We start from the raw sequence: 20,065 nt of genomic DNA, 5'->3' as shown, positions 1-20,065 counted from the left end.
TTAAGACAAGCCATTCCTTACGATTGTTGGTGCTGATTGTTTTTGAGCTGATGAATAGTCTGTATGTATGTATTGTCATTCCTCATATCAATAAAACAGTTTTGCACTTTTTGGTAGTATTCACCAGGTCCGCTTTTTTTTTTTTTTTTTTTTTTGGCTAAAGACAATAGTGCATTGCGAGCCATAAAGGTAAAATACATAGACTTTGGCTTTGGTTAGTTTATAAGATTTAGATTTATACGGACGGAACCATTCTGTGTCAGAGCCATGAATTTATGGAGAGAAAAGCACCCAACTCTGTTGACTTTCAGACAAACTTTACTTGGAAAAAAAAACAAAAACAAAACAAAACAAACAAACACTCAAAGAAATCAAACATAATCATGTCATCACAATACAACACAAAGGCAACAAGTTGAGTAGGCAACATGGTAACATGGTTGTAGTTGGTGCATGTTTCATGTGTCGCCAGATACAGAAAAGTGATATGAGAGTCTTTTACAGGGCTACTTTGAGTCCATGCTGATGTTCTCCAGTGACTGATCAAGTGTATTGCTGAACAAACCAAACAATAGAATAGCATGATGGAGAGGATACATGTTTTTTAAAGCTTACCATTGAGTTTAAAGAAAACAAAATAAGAGTTTGTCACTTACAGACCAGCATCATCAAACCAACCAGTAAGAGTGACTACTCAAAGAAAAAGATACTACAAAAGATTATGTAAATAAACACATGTTCCAACAGATGTCTACAGATAACCGTGGCTTTGAAAACACTGCAGATTAGCGGCTGGTCACTTATACAACACAAAGTTGACATTACAACTGAATAAATGGCATATTTGGAAGTTGGAATGTGTTAGTATAGCGTTACATATCATTTAGTAACTGTCATTCAAGAATTCACTTTTGGAAACATCATATCTTTTGACAACACTCAACACTCAAACATTTTGCAGCACCACACATTTACAAAAAAGGAACTCATGCGAAAACACCTCTGGCCCTGTGCACTGTGTGTACATTGGCGCGCAGTGGGCATTCAGGCCAACGTCCCCCCAACAACAGAAGCAATAACAATTCCCAGCACCACGCAGCATATAATAATCATGATTTTCTTCTGCATGGCAAGAACAGAAAATAGTCATCCAAGGCAGCAGTTGTGCTACAGTGCTTACGACAAAGCAGCGTAAAAACAAAATGCAGTTTGGAGGAAGACGGTCCACAATTCCAGATTATTAAAATCCAGAATAAGAACCAGAATCTCTTCATCTCTGCATTTTGTTCATGTCATCCTAAAAACAAAGATACTGGAAACTGGTATACATTTTAACAATGGAACAGGGAAAGAGGAGGTCAGTGTGGAAGTCACATCCTCTGGAAAGCTGGCCCGCAGACAACCTTGACCAAACCGGTGAAGCCACTTAAGGCCTTGAACTGCGGGCTAAGAGGGACATGCAGCCTCTGGCTCTGTCTGGGGCTCTAAGCTATGTGGCCTGCGGGGATTTCCGAGGGTTCTAACTGAGTCCAGCTGCGAGGGAAATAATGAGGATGATCAAACATACTGCAATACAAACTCCTATCAGGATCATCTTCTGTACGGGGGACATGGGCAGGGAAAGAAAGAGAGCGTAGAGTTAGATAATGACTCTGAATGATGGAGTGAATGAATGGAAATGATATGAATGATTAGGAAAGAAAGAAAGAAAGAAAGAAAGAAAGAAAGAAAGAAAGAAAGAAAGAAGTCAAAAGGAAAGAAAAAGGTTACACAACTTATGATTATGAGATTGAGTTTGCTCAAGGTCAGCGGGGAAATACTGTGGCAGATGATATCCTTTCCATTCTAGTAAATTTGGATCAAGCAATGAGTGAAACTCTCACACCTTTGAGTGACAATATGAATATCAACCAAGAGGTGGCACACTTGGTTGTTGAATAAAGAGGGAAACGATCAAATGTTCAAAAAGGAGAACAGTCTCTAGAAAAGTCAGAGAAAAGTCTTTGGCCGCCTACTTCATCTGCGTAACCCTGTGAGTGGATTCTTCTTTATCAGCTCCAGTGTGTAGAGTGAAATAAGCTCACAAGAAACATGCTACACATGCACAATATAACGACAAGGAAGCATGCAGATGCAATAATGACAGTCACCATGTAGCTACCATATACGCATGCCATGCCACTCAATTTGTCTGTCACTTTCAAGCTGCATGCATTGGTTTGCACAGTCTGGATGTGTGACTCACCCTCCGGCTCTGGTATTTAACCGCCTTCTTAGTGTCTGATACTGCCCTCTCCACATAGTCTACTGAGTGCTCCACATTGTACTCTATGCGGTCTATCATTTCCCCCTAGAACAGGTTTGTTTACAGAGGATCGAGGCGGGGTACAGACAGAGGCAGGAAGAGGAAAGAACTATTTTGCTTGGGAAATTCAAAGGCCACGTTATTAATCATTTTGCAGATACAAATGGGAGATGGATAACTCTTGTAACGGAACTTGACCACTTTCAGTTCATTCTTGTAAATACCTATGCTTTCAACAATAAGCAATTGAATATAACTTTATTATCAACACTAGAAAACAAGATTGCCCAACTGTTATCAACTTTTCCTTCAGCTAAAGTTTTGTGGGGTGCGGACTTTAACAAAGTGATGGATGAAAGCATGTATAGATGGCCTCCCAGAGAGAAACAAATAAATCAATTAGAAAATGTATGCAACAGGATAAGTTTAATTGATATTTGGAGACACAGGAACTCAGTTAAAAAGGCATATACTTTGAGCAATAAAGATGGGTCTCTTCAATCACTGATAGATTAATTTCATCTGATATTGAAAACAAAGTGGATTCAGTCACAATAGAACCTACAGTTCTTACAGATCACAAAAGTGTAACCATCAGAATTAATATGGGGACAAGGAGACACATCTCTAATTCTTACAATTGGCTTGATAGTTCAATGTCTCTTGTATTATCCAATGTATTATATAGTTGAAGACAGCTTGATCGCTAAGCAGAGGACAGATAAAGCAGGAGCCAGATGTACTTTCTCTATCTTGTTAGCTAGGTCTACTGCATTAGATACACGCCCAGTCAACATTCACACACATAGCATCACACATTCCAGGAACAAGGCATGGACAGTGGTTGGCCTGTCCATGTCCGGGTAACTGGACAATTATACTCGGTTGCGTGTAAGTCCAACCTCTGTACGGGGCAGGCCCAGCCCAAGAAGATAAATGTGCATCATTTCCTAATATCAGGGCTCTTTTTTGACAGAGATCCTGCGAGAGCTCTGTCACTAGTCTATTTCCAATTAAAAAATGTGATCTACTAGAACTTGATAACATTCCTGTGAAAAACTCACTTACTTATTTAGGTGTTGTGATTGATAAAAATGTAAACAATCGTTGTAATCTTAATTATAATGCAATAATTCAACAAGTAAGCAAAAGGTTTAATATGTGGCTGATGAGGGACCTCTCACTGAATGGGAGAGTTCTTCTCTCTAAGGCTGAGGGTATATCAAGGTTGGTTTATGTATCCTTATCATTAGCAATGCCTCCTGCAATTTGCAAAAACTTAGATAAAATCCTGTTTAATTTTATTTGGAGAAATAAATGTCACTACTTAAAGAAAGGAATTCTATGTAACCCCAAGAGTAAAGGAGGAATGGAGGTACTGAGTTTTGAAACGCTGAATAATACTTTTAAAGTGAAATGGTTATCAAATGTGATCAAAGAGAATGACAACATCTGGAACACCTTCCCTAAACATGTATTTAATGGTGTTGGTGGGATTAAATTCTTACTGAAATGTAATTCTAAAATTGAAAAGTTGCCTATCAAACTATCCAACTCCCACAAACAAGCTCTACTCGCTTGTAAACTAATCTATAAACATAACTTTTCACCAACTGAGAGTATTCTGTACAAAAATAAGTCACTGTTTTATCAAAAATGGTTTGACCACAGTATTGTTTTAGTAAATCAACTTCTCAATAATGAAGGACAACTGCTGTGCTATGAAGAATTTCTCTCTAAGTTTCACCTACCAGTTTCACCAAAAGAGTAGGCTATTGTTTTTGATGCTGTACCAAGGGGCATACTGCACCTCCTTAGAGGCTCAGGAGTCTCCAACAAGGGCTCATTTACAGTTTTTTTAAATTGCTAAAACACATTTCACAAAACTTTCCTCCATTTTCCCAAAACTCTAAACACAACACACTTTTCTAAAGCTAAATACACAAAACCACACCTTCTCTTTTCAAAACTCAAACTTTCACACCAAAACAGCTGCTTAAAGCCTGCAAAAATTTAAACACTATACGCATCATTACACTCTATAACAAAACAACTGAAAACACAATGTTCAGTGTGTGAGAATGTTCTTTTTACGTTTTTTCACAACTGCCAAAGCACATTTTTAGAAACCTTACAGTATCTGTTCTCAAAATATATTACTGTAGGGTATCGGGCATTCATAGATGTGTGTGTTTCATATGGAACTATACCACACACACACACACCACAATCATCGTGCGGCATCATCAGCACTGTAAAGCAGTTTTCTATTACCGTATTCATCTGAATATAGGACGATATTTTTTCCATTGAAAATGCCCTGAAAAAACGCCCTTGTCTAATATTGGGGGTCTAAGCAAATACACATGTATTGTAGCCTACTTGCATAATTATGTAAACCAGTAGCTCGCCTGATGCCGCGATTACCGGCAAAAGGCCGCATTGCGCAGTCAATAATCAACCATGTTGTCTGTGTCATTGTCCGTTGTGCTGCTGCAGCCGCTTATGAACAAAAGTTGATTTATAATGAAAGGTATGGCAGTATGTATGTGCCGCTCACCCGTCAGATCCGGCAGACCTGACCAGGTGAGCGCAGCACCGGTCGGCATTGGGGCGGTGCCGTGCCCGTCCCGCCTGATGCCTACTGGTGCCGCTCCCGGCCCGCCTGATGCCGACCGGCTCACCTGATGCCAACTGGTGCCGCGGCCAGCTTTTTTATGCAAACAAGATTTTGTCCATATAAATAGTATTTTTCCAAAAAAGGTATTTGTGCAGCCATCGAGTCCAACCGGAATATCCTCTGTGAAAATGTTACAGTTTTTTTAAAATGCTAAAACACAAAACCCAATTCTCTAAACCAAATGACCAGTTCTCTAAACACATTTTATAAAACTAGCCTCCATTTGCCAAAACCATAAACACATTTCACATGAAGACACAATTCACAAAATGCAATCCTCTTTTTCTCATAAATCTAAACACATTTTGTCTTGCTAAAACACAAGTTGCAAAAAACTCTGCTCACATTCTCAAATTAAAGCTCATGTGATGCAAAATGCTTGCCACAGTCAGCAAAATTTGAACACAATGAACACACCTGGCTTCATTCATTAAACATAACAACTCAAAATTGAAGACACTTGTTGCAAATGATGTGACCACACCTATAAAAGCCAGTTCAGCGTGCACAGTTTGCTGAAGGTTCCAAACGTACACATGTACATGTACATGTACACAGTTCACAGTACAGTGGGTGCACATATTGTGTTGCTCAGTGGCCTACAGTGCTACTGTACAATACTGTGCTAGTGTATTGACTGTTGTTCTGAACACCTGAAAACACTTTCACATTTTCACAGAGGATATTCCGGTTGGACTCGATGGCTGCACAAATACCTTTTTTGGAAAAATACTATTTATATGGACAAAATCTTGTTTGCATAAAAAAGCCACCGGCCGCCATCAGGCGTGCTGGCCGCGGCACTGGTTGGCATCAGGCGGGCCGGGCACGGCACCGGCCTGATGCCGACCGGTGCCGCACTCACCCGGTCAGGTCTGCCGGATCTGACGGGTGAGCGGCGCACACATACTGCCATATATACCTTTCATTATAAATCAACTTTTGTTTGTAAGCAGCTGCAGCAGCACAACAGACAATGACACAGACAACATGATTGATTAGGTACTGCGCAATGCGGCCATTCGCCGGTAATCGCGGCATCAGGCGAGCCTACCCACTGGTTTACATAATTATGCAAGTAGGCTAACAATACATGTGTATTTGCTTAGACCCCCAATATTAGACAAGGGCGTTTTTTCAGGGCATTTTCAATGGAAAAAATATCGTCCTATATTCAGATGAATACGGTAATAGAAAACTGCTTTGCAGCGCTGATGATGCCGCACAATGATTGTGGTGTGTGTGTGTGGTATAGTTCCATAAATAATAATAATAATAAAAAAAAAAACATCACACCCTGAACATTGTGTTTTCAATGAGTATTGTTGTGTGTAATGGATTCTCTGTAGTGTTTGCATTGAGTTGTGATACAGTACAGTAGTGTACATACTGTATTTTCTGTAGATTTACATACTGTTCATATGAAACACACAAATCTATGAATGGCCAATACTCTACAGTAATATATTTTGAGAACAGATACTGTAAGGTTTCTAAAAATGTGCTTTGGCAGTTGTGAAAAAACGTAAAAAGAACATTCTCACCCACTGAACATTGTGTTTTCAGTTGTTTTGTTGTAGTGTGTAATGATGCGTATAGTGTTTAAATTTTTGCAGGCTTTAAGCAGCTGTTTTGGTGTGAAAGTTTGAGTTTTGAAAAGAGAAGGTGTGGTTTTGTGTATGTAGCTTTAGAAAAGTGTGCTGTGTTTAGACTTTTGGGAAAATGGAGGAAAGTTTTGTGAAATGTGTTTTAGCAATTTAAAAAAACTGTAAAGTGTTTTCAGGTGTTCAGAACAACAGTCAATACACTAGCGCAGTATTGCACAGTAGTACTGTAGGCCACTGAGCAACACAGTATGTGCACCCACTGTACTGTGAACTGTGTACATTTGGAACCTTCAGCAAACTGTGCACTCTGAACTGGCTTATATAGGTGTGGTCACATCATTTGCAACAAGTGTCTTCAATTTTGAGTTGTTATGTTTAATGAATGAAGCCAGGTGTGTTCGTTGTGTTCAAATTTTGCTGACTGTGGCAAGCATTTTGCATCACATGAGCTTTAATTTGAGAATTTGAGCAGAGTTTTTTGCAACTTGTGTTTTAGCAAGACAAAATGTGTTTAGATTTATGAGAAAAAGAGGATTGCATTTTGTGAATTGTGTCTTCATGTGAAATGTGTTTATGGTTTTGGCAAATGGAGGCTAGTTTTATAAAATGTGTTTAGAGAACTGGTCATTTGGTTTAGAGAATTGGGTTTTGTGTTTTAGCATTTTAAAAAAACTGTAACAGTTCCGTCTTCATTGATGGGGTAGATATCACAAAGAAACAATGCTCCAATAAATACATCAGGAACTGCCTACAAATGACAACTCTGCCACTCGGTCAATCCTTCTGGAACTCTTTATGTGGTGACATCAACTGGAGCAAAGTGTGGTTAGTTGGTGAAAGGTTTTGTATTGGTAACAAAATAAAAGAAGTGTCTTTCAAAATAATGCACATCATGAACATTTATCCAGCTAAAAAGACTCTGGAAAGACTTAAAATTGATATGGACTTTCTTTGTGTTTTTTGTGGACGAGAAAATGAAACAATACAGCACCTTTTCTATAAATGTATGTACTCTAAAATATTCTGGACTGACATTCAATACTTCATAAGAAGAACAACCGGACAAACGATCACGCTACAGGAAAAGGACTTTTTTTTTTTTTTAGCAGCTATACAAGTTGAAATGGGGGAACAGCCGTTATCGATCAGAAGACTGAAACTTATGCTAGCGTACTGGGTCAACCTTCAGGGGCATAGTACCTCACACCCTGCTAAAGCCATCCTGGAAGACTGTTGGGAACATAATGACACTAATTATATGAGTTTTGGATGGATAGGGAATATAAAAGGAGAACAAGCAGGTTTAGGTTGTATCCAATTCAGTCCAACAGTCCCATACTCACATACTCCCCCCTGGATATTTGTAAAGGCATCAGTAAACTTTGACACACAGCAACAACTGAAGAAAGGGAGCAAGCAGGTATCGGCTGGGAGGGTAGTTCAGAGATATCTGGAACAGCACTTCCCAGACAAAATAATGGCTTTCACTGATGGGTCAAAAGACCCTGATACTTGAGCTGCAGTCTTCATCCCCCACAAAATACATATCAAGAAAAGAACCACAGACCATTTATCATACAGTTGAGCTTACAGCTATTATATTGGCATTGGAATGGGTTGAAAGAAATAACCATAACAACATACTAATAGCATTAGATAGCTGGGCAGCACTTACAAGTATCAATACCCTGAAATCATGTAGGCAAGATCTCATACACAGTGTAAATACACAATACACAATGTACTTTACAGAATGCACAGGAGGGGTCTGAAGGTCTGTGTTAATTATGTTAGCTGGTTAAGAACAGACTGGGTGACTGTCTCTATGGGGTGTCGGTCAGGACACGGGAGGCAGGTCAGGTTTTCTTTTCCTTTCTTTATTAAACAACCTGGTGCATCCTTGGTAGGTGTGGTCTATAAGCGAATAAAGATATATGTCTTAATAATAACAGAAAATGATAATACAAAATAAGATAATAAAAATATTACTACTCATAATAATGACATCTGTAAAAGGATATAAATGTCCTACAGACAGGAAAACAAGGCTACAGGTCAACAGTCAGGCAAAGGAAACAGTGCAGTACACCTCAGAGCCTACAGGCGCACACAGGCACGATCACTTAGGTCACAGTGCCCCCTTGTGGCGACACACGTAGTATAAGTTCTACTCAATTAGGCAAGGTATTGCAACTACAAACAATTAAACTGTTATAATGCAGGGTGTATACACAGAATAACATATACATATGCTAGCAAGGTGAAAGGGTATTAGTCACTTGGCCACAACCAACTTAAAGCATTTACACTGCTCCGCCGACGGCATGACGCCATGGTGCGCTCTCAATAATTGAAGTGCGTGCGCAGTCACACAGCATTTCACAAAACAGTCTAATTGCATTCAAACAGATGTCGGTTATTATAGAATTCAGTAAACAATTACAAATAACTTAGAACGGCAGGGACTCACACCAAAGGAAATATGATGCAGAGTAGGCTACTAGGCTCCGTGTAGAAGCTTCTTAATCGGGTCCCCACTCGGGCGCTGTGCCACTCACCCTCTCTGAATAACACGTGTATGCATTTAATAATGTTGCAAAGTTATTGATAGATGGAAGGAAACATTGACTGAGGTTCGGACTGACTTAGGAATCTCTTGTACTGACACTGACCCTGTGACCCGGACTGGGACACACTTAGACACGGAGAGCGCTGACAATGACCACACTAGAGTTGAAACCGTACCAGAGACTGGACAGACACTTGACGACGAAGATGTCGAGGAAGACTCCGCTATGGAGACTAGGCTGTAGAACCAGGGTGGCGGTAACCATATTGGTGACACTAACATTGATTATCGTAGGGCCTATTCTGTGGTGGGAAATTCACACTTTCAAGTCCCACGCAACTAAGAAAAACTACACTGACCCTCAATTGGCCTTTCCTCCCACCACACCACGTCACCTAACAAAAAAGATCCAAAGAACATAAAAATCTAAAATATGGAGGAAAAAGTTTGAATTTAATGCAAACTAGCACCAGGAACCTGTTCAAAATTTGTGAAAGACATAGAAAAGGTTGGGCAGGGGAAAAGAAAGCTAAATGATAAATATGGCCTGCCCCAGGCTAGAGAATGGTTAACAGAAGCTAATAAAAAAAAGGGGGGGCCTGAAAGAAGAAGAAAACAGAAATCCTAGTTTTAGAAGACCAAATAAAGACCGACAGTGGTTAGTTACAGAGTCATAAAACTCTAAATTTATTTATGGATTTATGGATTTATTATTTTTGGTTTATTATATTTATTATTCAGCTTCAGCTTTGGAAAAAAGAGACAACAGCATCACTGACAAATAGATGAAGCATTAAAACAATGAAACATTAAAGCTGCAAGCAGCGTTGGACGGGCCCTCGCACCCGTGCCACCTCGTGCCCACTTGTGCCCAGTGGCTGTGGCAATAAGCACACACACACATACACACACACACACACACACACACACACATACACACACACACACACACACACACACACACACACACACACACACACAAACATACGCACATGCACGCACAGACACACACAGACACACACACACACATGCCCGCTCAGGCACACACACACACACACACACACACACACACAGAGAGTTCTGGCCATGTTGCTAGCGGTGCTCCTCCAGCAGATGGCGCCGTTAGCATGTCCTAGTGTGTGCTTGACATGACCTGTCATGACCTTTTGCACCGGGGGGTTCCGATTTTTGATTTTATCGAATTTTTCGCCACACCTGCTGTGTGTGTCGAATTTGGTGAGTTTTTGAGCATGTTTAGGGGGTCAAATTAAGCCTCAAAGAGACGTAATAATAATAAGTAAAAAAAAAAAAAAAAAAAAAAAAAATTTACAAAAACAATAGGGCTTCGCACTGGGACAGTGCTCGGGCCCTAATAAAGTAGGCTAGTGCAAAAGAGAAAAGCACAGCAAAATCACAAACCTACTGATTAAAATTGGCATTTATCAGCCCGAGAACCGGGGGTGAAAATCCCATTTCAATATTGGAGGGTGAGTTATTTTTAACACTTAAAAACACTGTTTTACATTCATAATTAGCATTGCTTACATTGTGGGTTCATTGAATCTTACTGTATTATAACACCCCAGAGAGATGATTCCTGTGGTCTCCCTCCCTGAGCCCGGGGAGGACGAGACTGAAGTGGACCAGGACGAAGACGACTACTACGACCAAGAAGAGCGTTTTTGTATCCCTGAACCCCATATAGACACATGATATACGCTAATGCTAATACATAACCATATACTCGCATACACATAGGGGCGTGAGACTTATAGGCTTTCATAGAAATGTTTACTGTTTTCCATAAACTGTGCAAGAAGAATTGCTGCTGATAGTTGCTAATAACACTTACACATAGCCAGCTTACACACATCCGCTGACATATAGGTTGCTAGGAAGGTAGGAACATATGCTTCTGCTTAAGATTTAAATTATGGGTTTTTGCTGTTGATAAAATAAGAGTATACCAAAAGGGGGCATTAAAACCTGATGTTTGATTGTGTTGCTTATTTAGGCTGGGAATCACTGGCAGTTTGGGGGGGCTGACCAGCTGGTTTTCCGCCTAAAGCGGTACCGCAATACAGAATAACATTCTGACCTAGTTTTGTTGACATAATAAAATTATGTCAAAAGGGGGATTGTTACAATTGGCCGTATAGTTCGATGTTTCTTGCATTATCCAATGTATTACATAGTTCAGGGCAGCTTGGCTGCTAAGCAGAGGATAGACACAGCAGGAGCCAGATGTACTTTCTCTATCTTGTTAGTTAGGTCTGTTGCATTAGATACACGCCCAGTCAACATCCACACACATAGCATAGCACATTCCAGAAACAAGGCATGGACAGTGGTTGGCCTGTCCATGTCCGGGTAACTGGCCAATTATTCTCGGTTGCGTTTAAGTCCAACCTATGTACGGGGCAGGCCCAGCCCAAGAACATAAATGCGTATCATTTCCTGATATCGGGGCTCATTCTGACTGAGATCCTGCGGGAGCTCTGTCACACTGAGACCAGCGCTGCCTTGCTTTATATGTGACCATAATAAATATTGCATCAGAAAATGGAAGACTGACTCCGGTCTGTTCTTGGGCTTTCAACAAAAGAATCGGGAGCTAACACGTCCACTCCCGACTGTGTAGGCAACTAACTGAGGAATTTTACCGACACAGGGAGGGCCTTGTGCTCTGTTTACTGCGATTGGTCTACAGTTGTGATGGAGTGCTCCCTGGCCAATAGGGCCAAACTACCAATTAACCATTAAATTAAGTGAAACATAGCCTATATTATATTCTGAGCACTATTTTGTACAGTCTGTTTTATTTGGGTTCCTGCTCATGTAGGACTAGAAGGAAATGAAGATGTGGATATTCTGGCCAAGCAGTCACTCAAATCACAAACAGTAAATATGGAAATTCCTTTAAGTAGGGCAGTGGGGAAAGTAATAATTAAGAAACATGTGGAAAAGGTGTGGCAGGAATATTGGGACATCCAAGACACAGGAAGACACCTCTATAATATACAGAAACAGGTTGGGTTGGGAAGAAGGATGGGCAGGAGCCGGAGGGAAGAGGCAATCATCACATGACTTAAGATAGGTCACACAGGACTAAATGACACACTTCACAGAATAGGTAAACACCCCGATGGTAAATGTGGTCACTGTGGTGTATTTGAATCGGTCCAGCATGTACTGTTGGAGTGTAGAGAAAAGGAGGAAAGGAGGGCACTGATAACAGCAGCAAAAAAGCCAACATATGCCTGAATATAGGGAATCTACTTGGGATAGAATCAAAGATATTCAGTCATCTCATTACATATTTAAAAGTTACAAGACTAATGGAGAGGATCTAGATCTAGTTTCCTTTTTTTTTTTTTTTTTTTTTTTTTTTTTTTGGTCTGTTAATCTACTGTAGCCTACCACTCTCCAGTCCAGTAGGTGGCGGTAATGCACCTTCAAGTCGGTTGCCAACCGCCAATAAAACCCATTGAAGAAGAAGAAGAAGAAGAAGAAGAAGAAGAAGAAGAAGAAGAAGAAAAAGAAAGTTGATGAGCGGCATTGATGGCGGTTGATGGGACGTCAGTCAAAATTCTGAAGTAAGTTTTACGGTGGTTTCTTAATGAGTCGCTGTTTAAAATCACTTTTGTGTTCAGACAGGAGATTGTTTTGTTGTTAAATTTTGCTACAAGCCACGAGTATCAAGCTTACTTTTAAAGGGGAACTAATCAAGTCCGGTCACTTTCCCGCTGTTTTGCTAACGTTAACCCTCCTCCGGTCAAGTGCATTCGTTTTCAACCCAGCCGTTGAGCCGTTGGTCGATAACGTTATGTTATACGAGTGTTATTACAATGTGTGTGTGGTTTTCAGCCGAGAGACGCAACAGGGAAGTAGTCCAGTCATTTTATGAAAAAACCTAGGACAAATTGCAAGAGAAGCAAACTCCACTGATTTTGTATCCTCAGTTTGTCCTGAGTGAGGAAAAAAAAGTCCCAAAAAATCCCATTGGTGGAAAGTTTTGAAAATCACCTATTTATGACCACACATTACCAAAAAACACTGTTTTTAACACACGAGGGAAAGGGATCAAAATTTTACTTTCAGATATCACTATAAAAATTCACAAGTTGATTACACACACAAAGACAAGAAAAAAAGTCAGTTACCAGTTCTTTGAATTATTCTGTTTACACATGCATATCACACATTATCTGATTTGATATGCGCTAATAAGGAATATGAGGACTAAATGCCAGAACAGATATTTAAACAGTGAATTAAAAGGTTACTATATTTAGAGTAACCTTTTAATTCACTGTTATATAGTAACCTTTTAATTCAAGGTTATTATATATATAGTAACCTTTTAATTTACTGTTTAAATGTCTCTTCTGGCATTTATTCCTTATATTCCTTATTAGCACATATCAAATCAGATAATGTGTGATATGCATGTGAAAACAGAATAATTCAAAGAACTTGTAATAGACTTTTTTTCTTGTCTTTGTATGTGTAATCATCTTGTGAATTTTTATAGTGATATCTGAAAGTAAAATTTTGAACCCCTTTCCCTGTGTGTTAAAAACAGTGTTTTTTGGTAATGTGTGGTCATAAATAGGTGATTTTCAAAACTTTCCACCAATGGGATTTCTTGGGACTTTTTTTTCCCTCACTCAGGACAAACTGAGGATACAAAATCAGTTGAGTTTGCTTCTCTTGCAATTTGTCCTAGGTCGACCCCAATTTTGGCCTAAAATTACTGGACTAAAGGCAGAGAGCGGAGCCTGCACTGGGCAAATTTTGTCGAGCTCTGACTCCCTTGCCAGTGCCACCAGTCTTGTATAAAGTATTTGAAAGCGATACTTGAGTAAAAGTACAAGTATCTTACCAGAAAATGACTTTGGTAGAAGTTAGAGTCACCTTTTAGAATATTACTTGAGTAAAAGTCTTAAAGTGCCTGACATTTACTGTACTTAAGTATCAAAAGTAATGTTCTGATATTTTCTGTACTTAAGTATTAGAAGTAAAAGTATTTAAACAAAGTGAACGGTTAGAATTTTGATAATTTATTGTGGCTTCCTTACAGTAAAAGCAACCTGGCTACAGGAGAAAAAAGCTTCAACTTTTTAACATAACCGTTAAACTAACCCTAACCCTAACCCGAAAATAATTCTTGCAAATACGGCCACGGGTATGTAACGTTATCTTCGTCACCACCACAGACTTCATCATCTTCGTCATGTGTTACCGGAGTGGTAACGTTAGCAGCAGAGTGTGCTGCTGCAGGTGCTCATAGATATAGATATCTATGCAGGTGCTTCCATCATAGCTTGTGTCGTGTGTGACATGCCAGGGCAAGCGGATGAAATGATAACAAACAGGAATTAAGTCACCAACTCAACTTTTATTTTGTAGTAACGAGTAACGAAGATGGTTAAGAGAAATTATATCTGTATCTGTATTATATATGTATCGGAGTAAAAGTACACATTTTATTTTGGAAATGTAGTGGAGTAAAAGTTGTCAGAAATATAAATAACTAAGTAAAGTACAGATATGTGAAAAGTTCTACTTACCATAAGTACAGTAACAAAGTATTTGTACTTCGTTACATTACAACACTGCTTGCCACATAATATTTCTTCGTTTCTACAATGATTTTAAATGAATGAAACAGACTCTCAGCCAGCTAGATGCTTCATGCTCTGTTGGCTTAAATTAAATGTAACGTCAAAATATTAGCCTGTCAACTAGCTGAAAAGTTTGAACATTAAACTTGCATTTAAAGTGGTCTATTTGCCCTGACTTTTTTAGGCTTGAATTGGGAATTTAATAACATTGTGCGATTGTAACTGATACTACATGTAACAAGACTGGCTTGTTTTTGTTTTTTTTTAACAGGAGCAGTTCAGAATGAAAAGACAGGGGGATATATGTGACTTCTTTGTTAAAAGAAGCAAATCAGGGAAAGATCAGGCAGAGACAGACAGCCCTGGTATCAGCAGTCCTGGCAGCTCCCATCCTGGGACTAGTCAGGAGAGCCAATGTCAAGGCTCAACCCAGCCCTCCATCACCAGGTCAGAGCATCTACAGAAGCAGTTAGCTCAGCAGCAGTCCCAGTTCAGTAATTAAGTTTAGTTGGAGATAATTTTGAAATGTTGGTTCCTGAGAACGTGTTGTTGTTTTATTTAAATGATGGTTGCATTTTTATTTTGAATACACTAATATTTTTTTGTAATGCAGTCCCATCAAGGGAGGACACAGAGACCTCTGCTTCTGAGGATGAGCCAGAAGAGCCAGAGCCAGGAGGTTCTACAGACCGTCTCCCAGCTGTGGCCAGTACCATGCCCTTCCAAAAGTACCCAGTGGTAGGTCTACTTACTTAGAGTGAAACCTGCTAGTTAGCTGCAGTTAGTGTCTAATAAGTTTCTGGATCCCTTACCTGTGTTTCTAAGACCATTTATTTGTATTCCAGACATATCAAGATCCAAAGATGAGGGTCCTGTTCAGCCATGTCTGGCCAAATTCCCATTTTGCTACTTCTCACCATAACCGAAGAATTATGCTGTTCTGAACCTGCATAAGGTACTTCATGTCAACATGATGTTACTGTGGAAAAATTGGTGCCAAATTGTTTTGTTTATAGTGTGTGCTTAATAAACCACAGATTGCATACACAAATCTTATCTCCTGTGTGCTTAAGATGTATTTGTACAATATTTAAACATTTACAGACTCCGATTGAAATTGATTGTTTGAGAAACACATTCACTGGCATAGTCTGTGGGCCCCCTGAAATAGCCTTGGCCACCCTCTGGCCACCCCAAGGTTAAAAGTCTAGCTCCGCCACTGCACACTGCAGGTATGTGTACAGGTGTTTGGTTTCCTTTGCTGTGTTCAGAGATTGTATGATTTGACTTCAGGGGTACTGTCAAGTGATGTGGACGTGTCTGTGTGAGAAATACCTTTTCTTTGGTGTACAATGTATTTTGTTTTCATATCAAATATTATTTCTTTTTGCTAATTGAATTATATAATTTTCATACTATTTATGTTAAAGTACAGTTGTAACATTTGTTATTGATTTATATTTTATTTATTATTCATTTTTTATTTATTTTTATTTTCCATGACATTTTAAAATGCTTTAGGTCAATCTGCTTTGATTCTGACTGCGAGAGGAATAAATTCCAGCCTAAAAGCCAGTCTATTGTCGTGTACCAGAACACAACGCAGTGTAGTCGGAGCCTGCAGACCATTCTGGCTACATACTCACCGGAGAAACTGTGCGCAGCGCAACCACGCTTCAGAATTTTTAGAGATATTCTGTTGCAAGATTCAGTAAAAAATGGCCGGTAAGTGCCTCTTTACAGCTGATATCTTTACATTTGACAAAGTAACGCGAAGAAACCCGCTAGTAATATCTGTTTCCGTTTTTCTTGCCCCATGGTCAAGTTCAGCTGTGGGACGAGCTTGTCTTCAGGGCTTTCTACCACAAAGTGTCTGCATATCCTCTCTATTTCTGCCAGGAGGATTTGGATTTGAGGGTTAGGGTTAGAGAGCCTTTCTGGCAGAAAGCCCCGAAGGCAAACTTTGTAACAGGCGGTCATGTAAGTGTCAGTGTCTGTCAGAGAAAAGCAAAGAGCACAATGTCATGTGATCGACCATATACAAAATGAATATTTGGGGTCAAAGTGTGCCTTTTTTAATAGATAATATTCTGTTCAGTTTAATTGGTATTATTTTCTTGTGGTGTTGGCTTAGTTGCCAAGTCTGCATTGGTTGTCAAGGTGATTGAGAGAGGGTCCTGGAAGAGTAATCTAACTGGAGTCTTCTCATTTTTCTGTCTCATCTTTCTCTCCAGATCAGCAGCTTTTCAGGGCTCGCCGCATGTTTGTGGCCAAGATCTCAACCCCTGTTATGGCGGATCTCTTGAATGACCTTTTGGCTGATAGAATCTTAAATGAAAGAGAGAGAGAGTGGGTATTTGAGGAGCACCTGGCCAGAGCAGACAGAGCATCATGCCTCATAGACATGGTGAGGAGGAAAGGGGCCAGTCAGGAGCTGATCACTAACCTGAAGAACATAGACCTTCTACTCCACAATGTCCTGTTTCCGCCTGTTGGACAAGCTGATGAGGCAGGTGGGTCGAGATCTTTCAATGTCACCTGCCTTTACTGTTTTTTGGGAAAACGTGGTAACTTAAGCACAGTCATTCCTGCTCAAATGGCCATATAGATACACTGACCTGAAATCACAGCAGTGACTTTCTGCTTTGTTTTTTCCAGCTGAAGAGCAGGATCCACCGATATCCCCTGTCCTCATCCTCTGTGATGAAAACTTCAAGACACACATCCAAAGAACTGATAAACTTGTAGGTCAACTGGAGACATCTGATATGGTTATAATCAAGTGCAAGATTTTCTGTCTTCCTTTTACCTGTGGTATGGATAGTGTAATTAAGATAAAATACTCAGTTTTAGTACAAAAAGAAGCACTATGAAAGTGTCTGTTCTCTTAGATCAAGCTCCATGTAACATCTTAAAATGATACGTCTGTTATGTAATGCTTCCTGTGACGGGATATTTATGTTGGTTCACAGACATGGGTCAAGGAAATACTGACATTTTGAATTTTTGAGTTTGAGACACATTTATTATAATGCAATGCTAGTTTTCATCCATGTTAATGCATGATTAATTTCTGCCATTATATAACTTGTTCTTTTAGGCTTACCCTGTGATGCCCAAGTCCAATAGGACGCGTGTGGCCCTGCTAATCAATGTTCGGAATTTTGTCAACAAGAAGTGGATAAGGGAAGGATCTGAGAAAGATGATGCTGCAATGGCGACTCTGCTCACTGCTCTGGGATACAGAGTGGTGAGACCTGAAACTGGTGAACCCAGGAAATACACTGGAGAGGTACTGTTTCAGAAACGAAACCAAAAAACAAACTAAAATATGAGTTGATAGAGTGAAACAGACCCTGCTGTTTGACTGACTTTGTGTTGTCACAGGACATTGACAAGGCTGTGAAGGACTTCGCTCAGCTTCCTGACCTGTCCCAGACAGACAGTGTCATCGTGGTCATCATGTCTCATGGGAAAAAGGGGGCTGTCTATGGCAGCCGCGGGAAGGCACTGAATCCCAATGAAAAAGATGACTTGTTCCCCACTGACAATATCTTTGAGTACTTGAATGCAAAGAACTGTCCTGCACTACGGGACAAACCAAAGGTCATCATCATCAACGCCTGCAGAGGAGGTGATTCTCTCATCTTTGTCATAGAGACCAACCCAGGAAAATGTCTGTCAAGATCTATGAAACTCATAGTCGTGTTCTTGTGTCAAATACATTCTACCAGTTGTTTTGTAAAATTGAATTTGGGCTTGTTGGTTTCAAGTGAACAAGGCTGTCATGCACTATATTCAGGTTATGCCCTTTTGTTTCAGGAAATGACGGATCTACGGCTGCTAATAAAAGAGATGGTGCCTCTGCTCCTGCACCCACACCAGGCTCACACAGGCCTGCTGATACAGATGCCTTGGAGGAAGATGACATCAAAGTACACATAGAGAAAGACTTCATCGCTTTTCTTTCCTGCACTGCTGGTCAGTTTATATGCAATGAGGGTAAATGACATCTCAGCAGTCAAGTTTTAAATATATAGAAGTTGATAGATAACAGCCAAGACTTGTTACCTTGAACTTTGAATATTTTTTCTCATTTCTGTCGTGTATCCTGCAGGAAATGTTTCCTGGAGGCATCCATTCTTTGGGTCTCCTTTCATCCAGTACCTTGTTGAGGTATTCAACACCTTTTCCCACAAGGATCACCTTGAGGAACTGTTCACCAAGGTAAGTTTTGTGACTGGAAGCTGTTCTGTTGTTACAAGATTTTCCAGGGCGATGTGATTTTGTGAAAAAATGCGACCACTTGAGTCATTGTTGAACAGTTGACAGCAGTACAACATAACCAGCCATGACGGATGCTTTTCTTTGATTTCTAAGTCAAACTTAACCTTCATACACTCTCTTAATCCACACAGGTCATTAACCGCTTTGACCAAGGTCCCCCTCCAGCCATAATGCAGGTGCCAGTCAAAGACAGATGCAGTTTATCAAAGCACTTCTACCTCTTCCCAGGCCTTTGAGACACCATGCACTAAGTAATACGGATTTCCTTTCCACAGTCCGCTCTATGGCCCTCTAACTCACTAACTCTAACAAACATTGCTAAAATGTGCTCCTTTTTGTCTTTCCATGATATTGAATGAATAGCGCTCGGTTTGCCTCAGCCGAGCTGCTGTAGACTGTTCATAGCAATTCCAAAATGCAAAAGCTGTGAGGTTATTTACTAAGCCTTCTCACCTTTCTTTAGTCACATCTGAAATCCAGAGGAGACTGCGCCTTTTTCATTTTATTGTTAATTTTTATATTGTCATACCTGCCCAGGGACTACAGGTGGAAATTAGCAACTGTTGCTATAACCTGGCCCAAGACATCTTCTCTTGTCCTACAAGATTAATTTGTGCATTGTCCCTGTTTCAAATAAATAAATTCCTGTCCTATCCCATTAAACCCCTTACTGCCTGAATTTATTTACAATTATCTAAAAAAATAAATTGTTTGTGTTTTTGCCTTCAAGCAGATGCTAAATTATTGGTGGTAGAGTGCTTCCAATACAATTCTTGGTATGTGTGAAATATGCATCAACAGACATCAGTGGGATACATACACCACCTCGGCTACATTAAGACTGGAAGTGGTCTGAGGCGAATTCGCGACAATAGTCTACAAGGGGTTAAGAGCCCCCAAAGTCCGGAACAGTCTTCTCTGACTGGTAGCACGGCAGCCTCAGTTTAAAGTTTCAGGCAGCATCTTACAACCTGTCTTTTTATCCCGGCT

At 40.0% G+C, this 20,065-nt stretch overlaps 1 protein-coding gene across 2 annotated transcripts; it reads left to right on the top strand.

Annotated features, from left to right (window-relative positions):
- Positions 1-12,700: 12,700 nt before the first annotated feature.
- Positions 12,701-19,761, top strand: LOC115370100 (caspase-1-like). Of its 2 annotated transcripts, XM_030066942.1 has the most exons (12): positions 12,701-12,757; positions 15,402-15,526; positions 15,634-15,743; positions 15,893-16,020; positions 16,310-16,513; positions 17,023-17,301; positions 17,447-17,532; positions 17,889-18,080; positions 18,176-18,422; positions 18,611-18,769; positions 18,906-19,015; positions 19,207-19,761. In XM_030066942.1, exons 5-12 carry the CDS (start codon positions 16,507-16,509, stop codon positions 19,309-19,311), a joined length of 1,185 nt encoding a protein of 394 aa, XP_029922802.1. In that variant the 5' UTR covers positions 12,701-12,757; positions 15,402-15,526; positions 15,634-15,743; positions 15,893-16,020; positions 16,310-16,506; the 3' UTR covers positions 19,312-19,761. The 2 variants fall into 2 exon arrangements, with proteins under 2 accessions (XP_029922802.1, XP_029922803.1); XM_030066943.1 differs by lacking the exon at positions 15,893-16,020.
- The last annotated feature ends 304 nt before the right edge of the window (positions 19,762-20,065 follow it).

Source organism: Myripristis murdjan, chromosome 13 (genome assembly GCF_902150065.1).
Source record: "Myripristis murdjan chromosome 13, fMyrMur1.1, whole genome shotgun sequence".
Classification (NCBI taxonomy): domain Eukaryota; kingdom Metazoa; phylum Chordata; class Actinopteri; order Holocentriformes; family Holocentridae; genus Myripristis; species Myripristis murdjan.
Note: the sequence above shows the minus strand (reverse complement) of the source record. Positions and strands in the feature narration are given on the sequence as shown.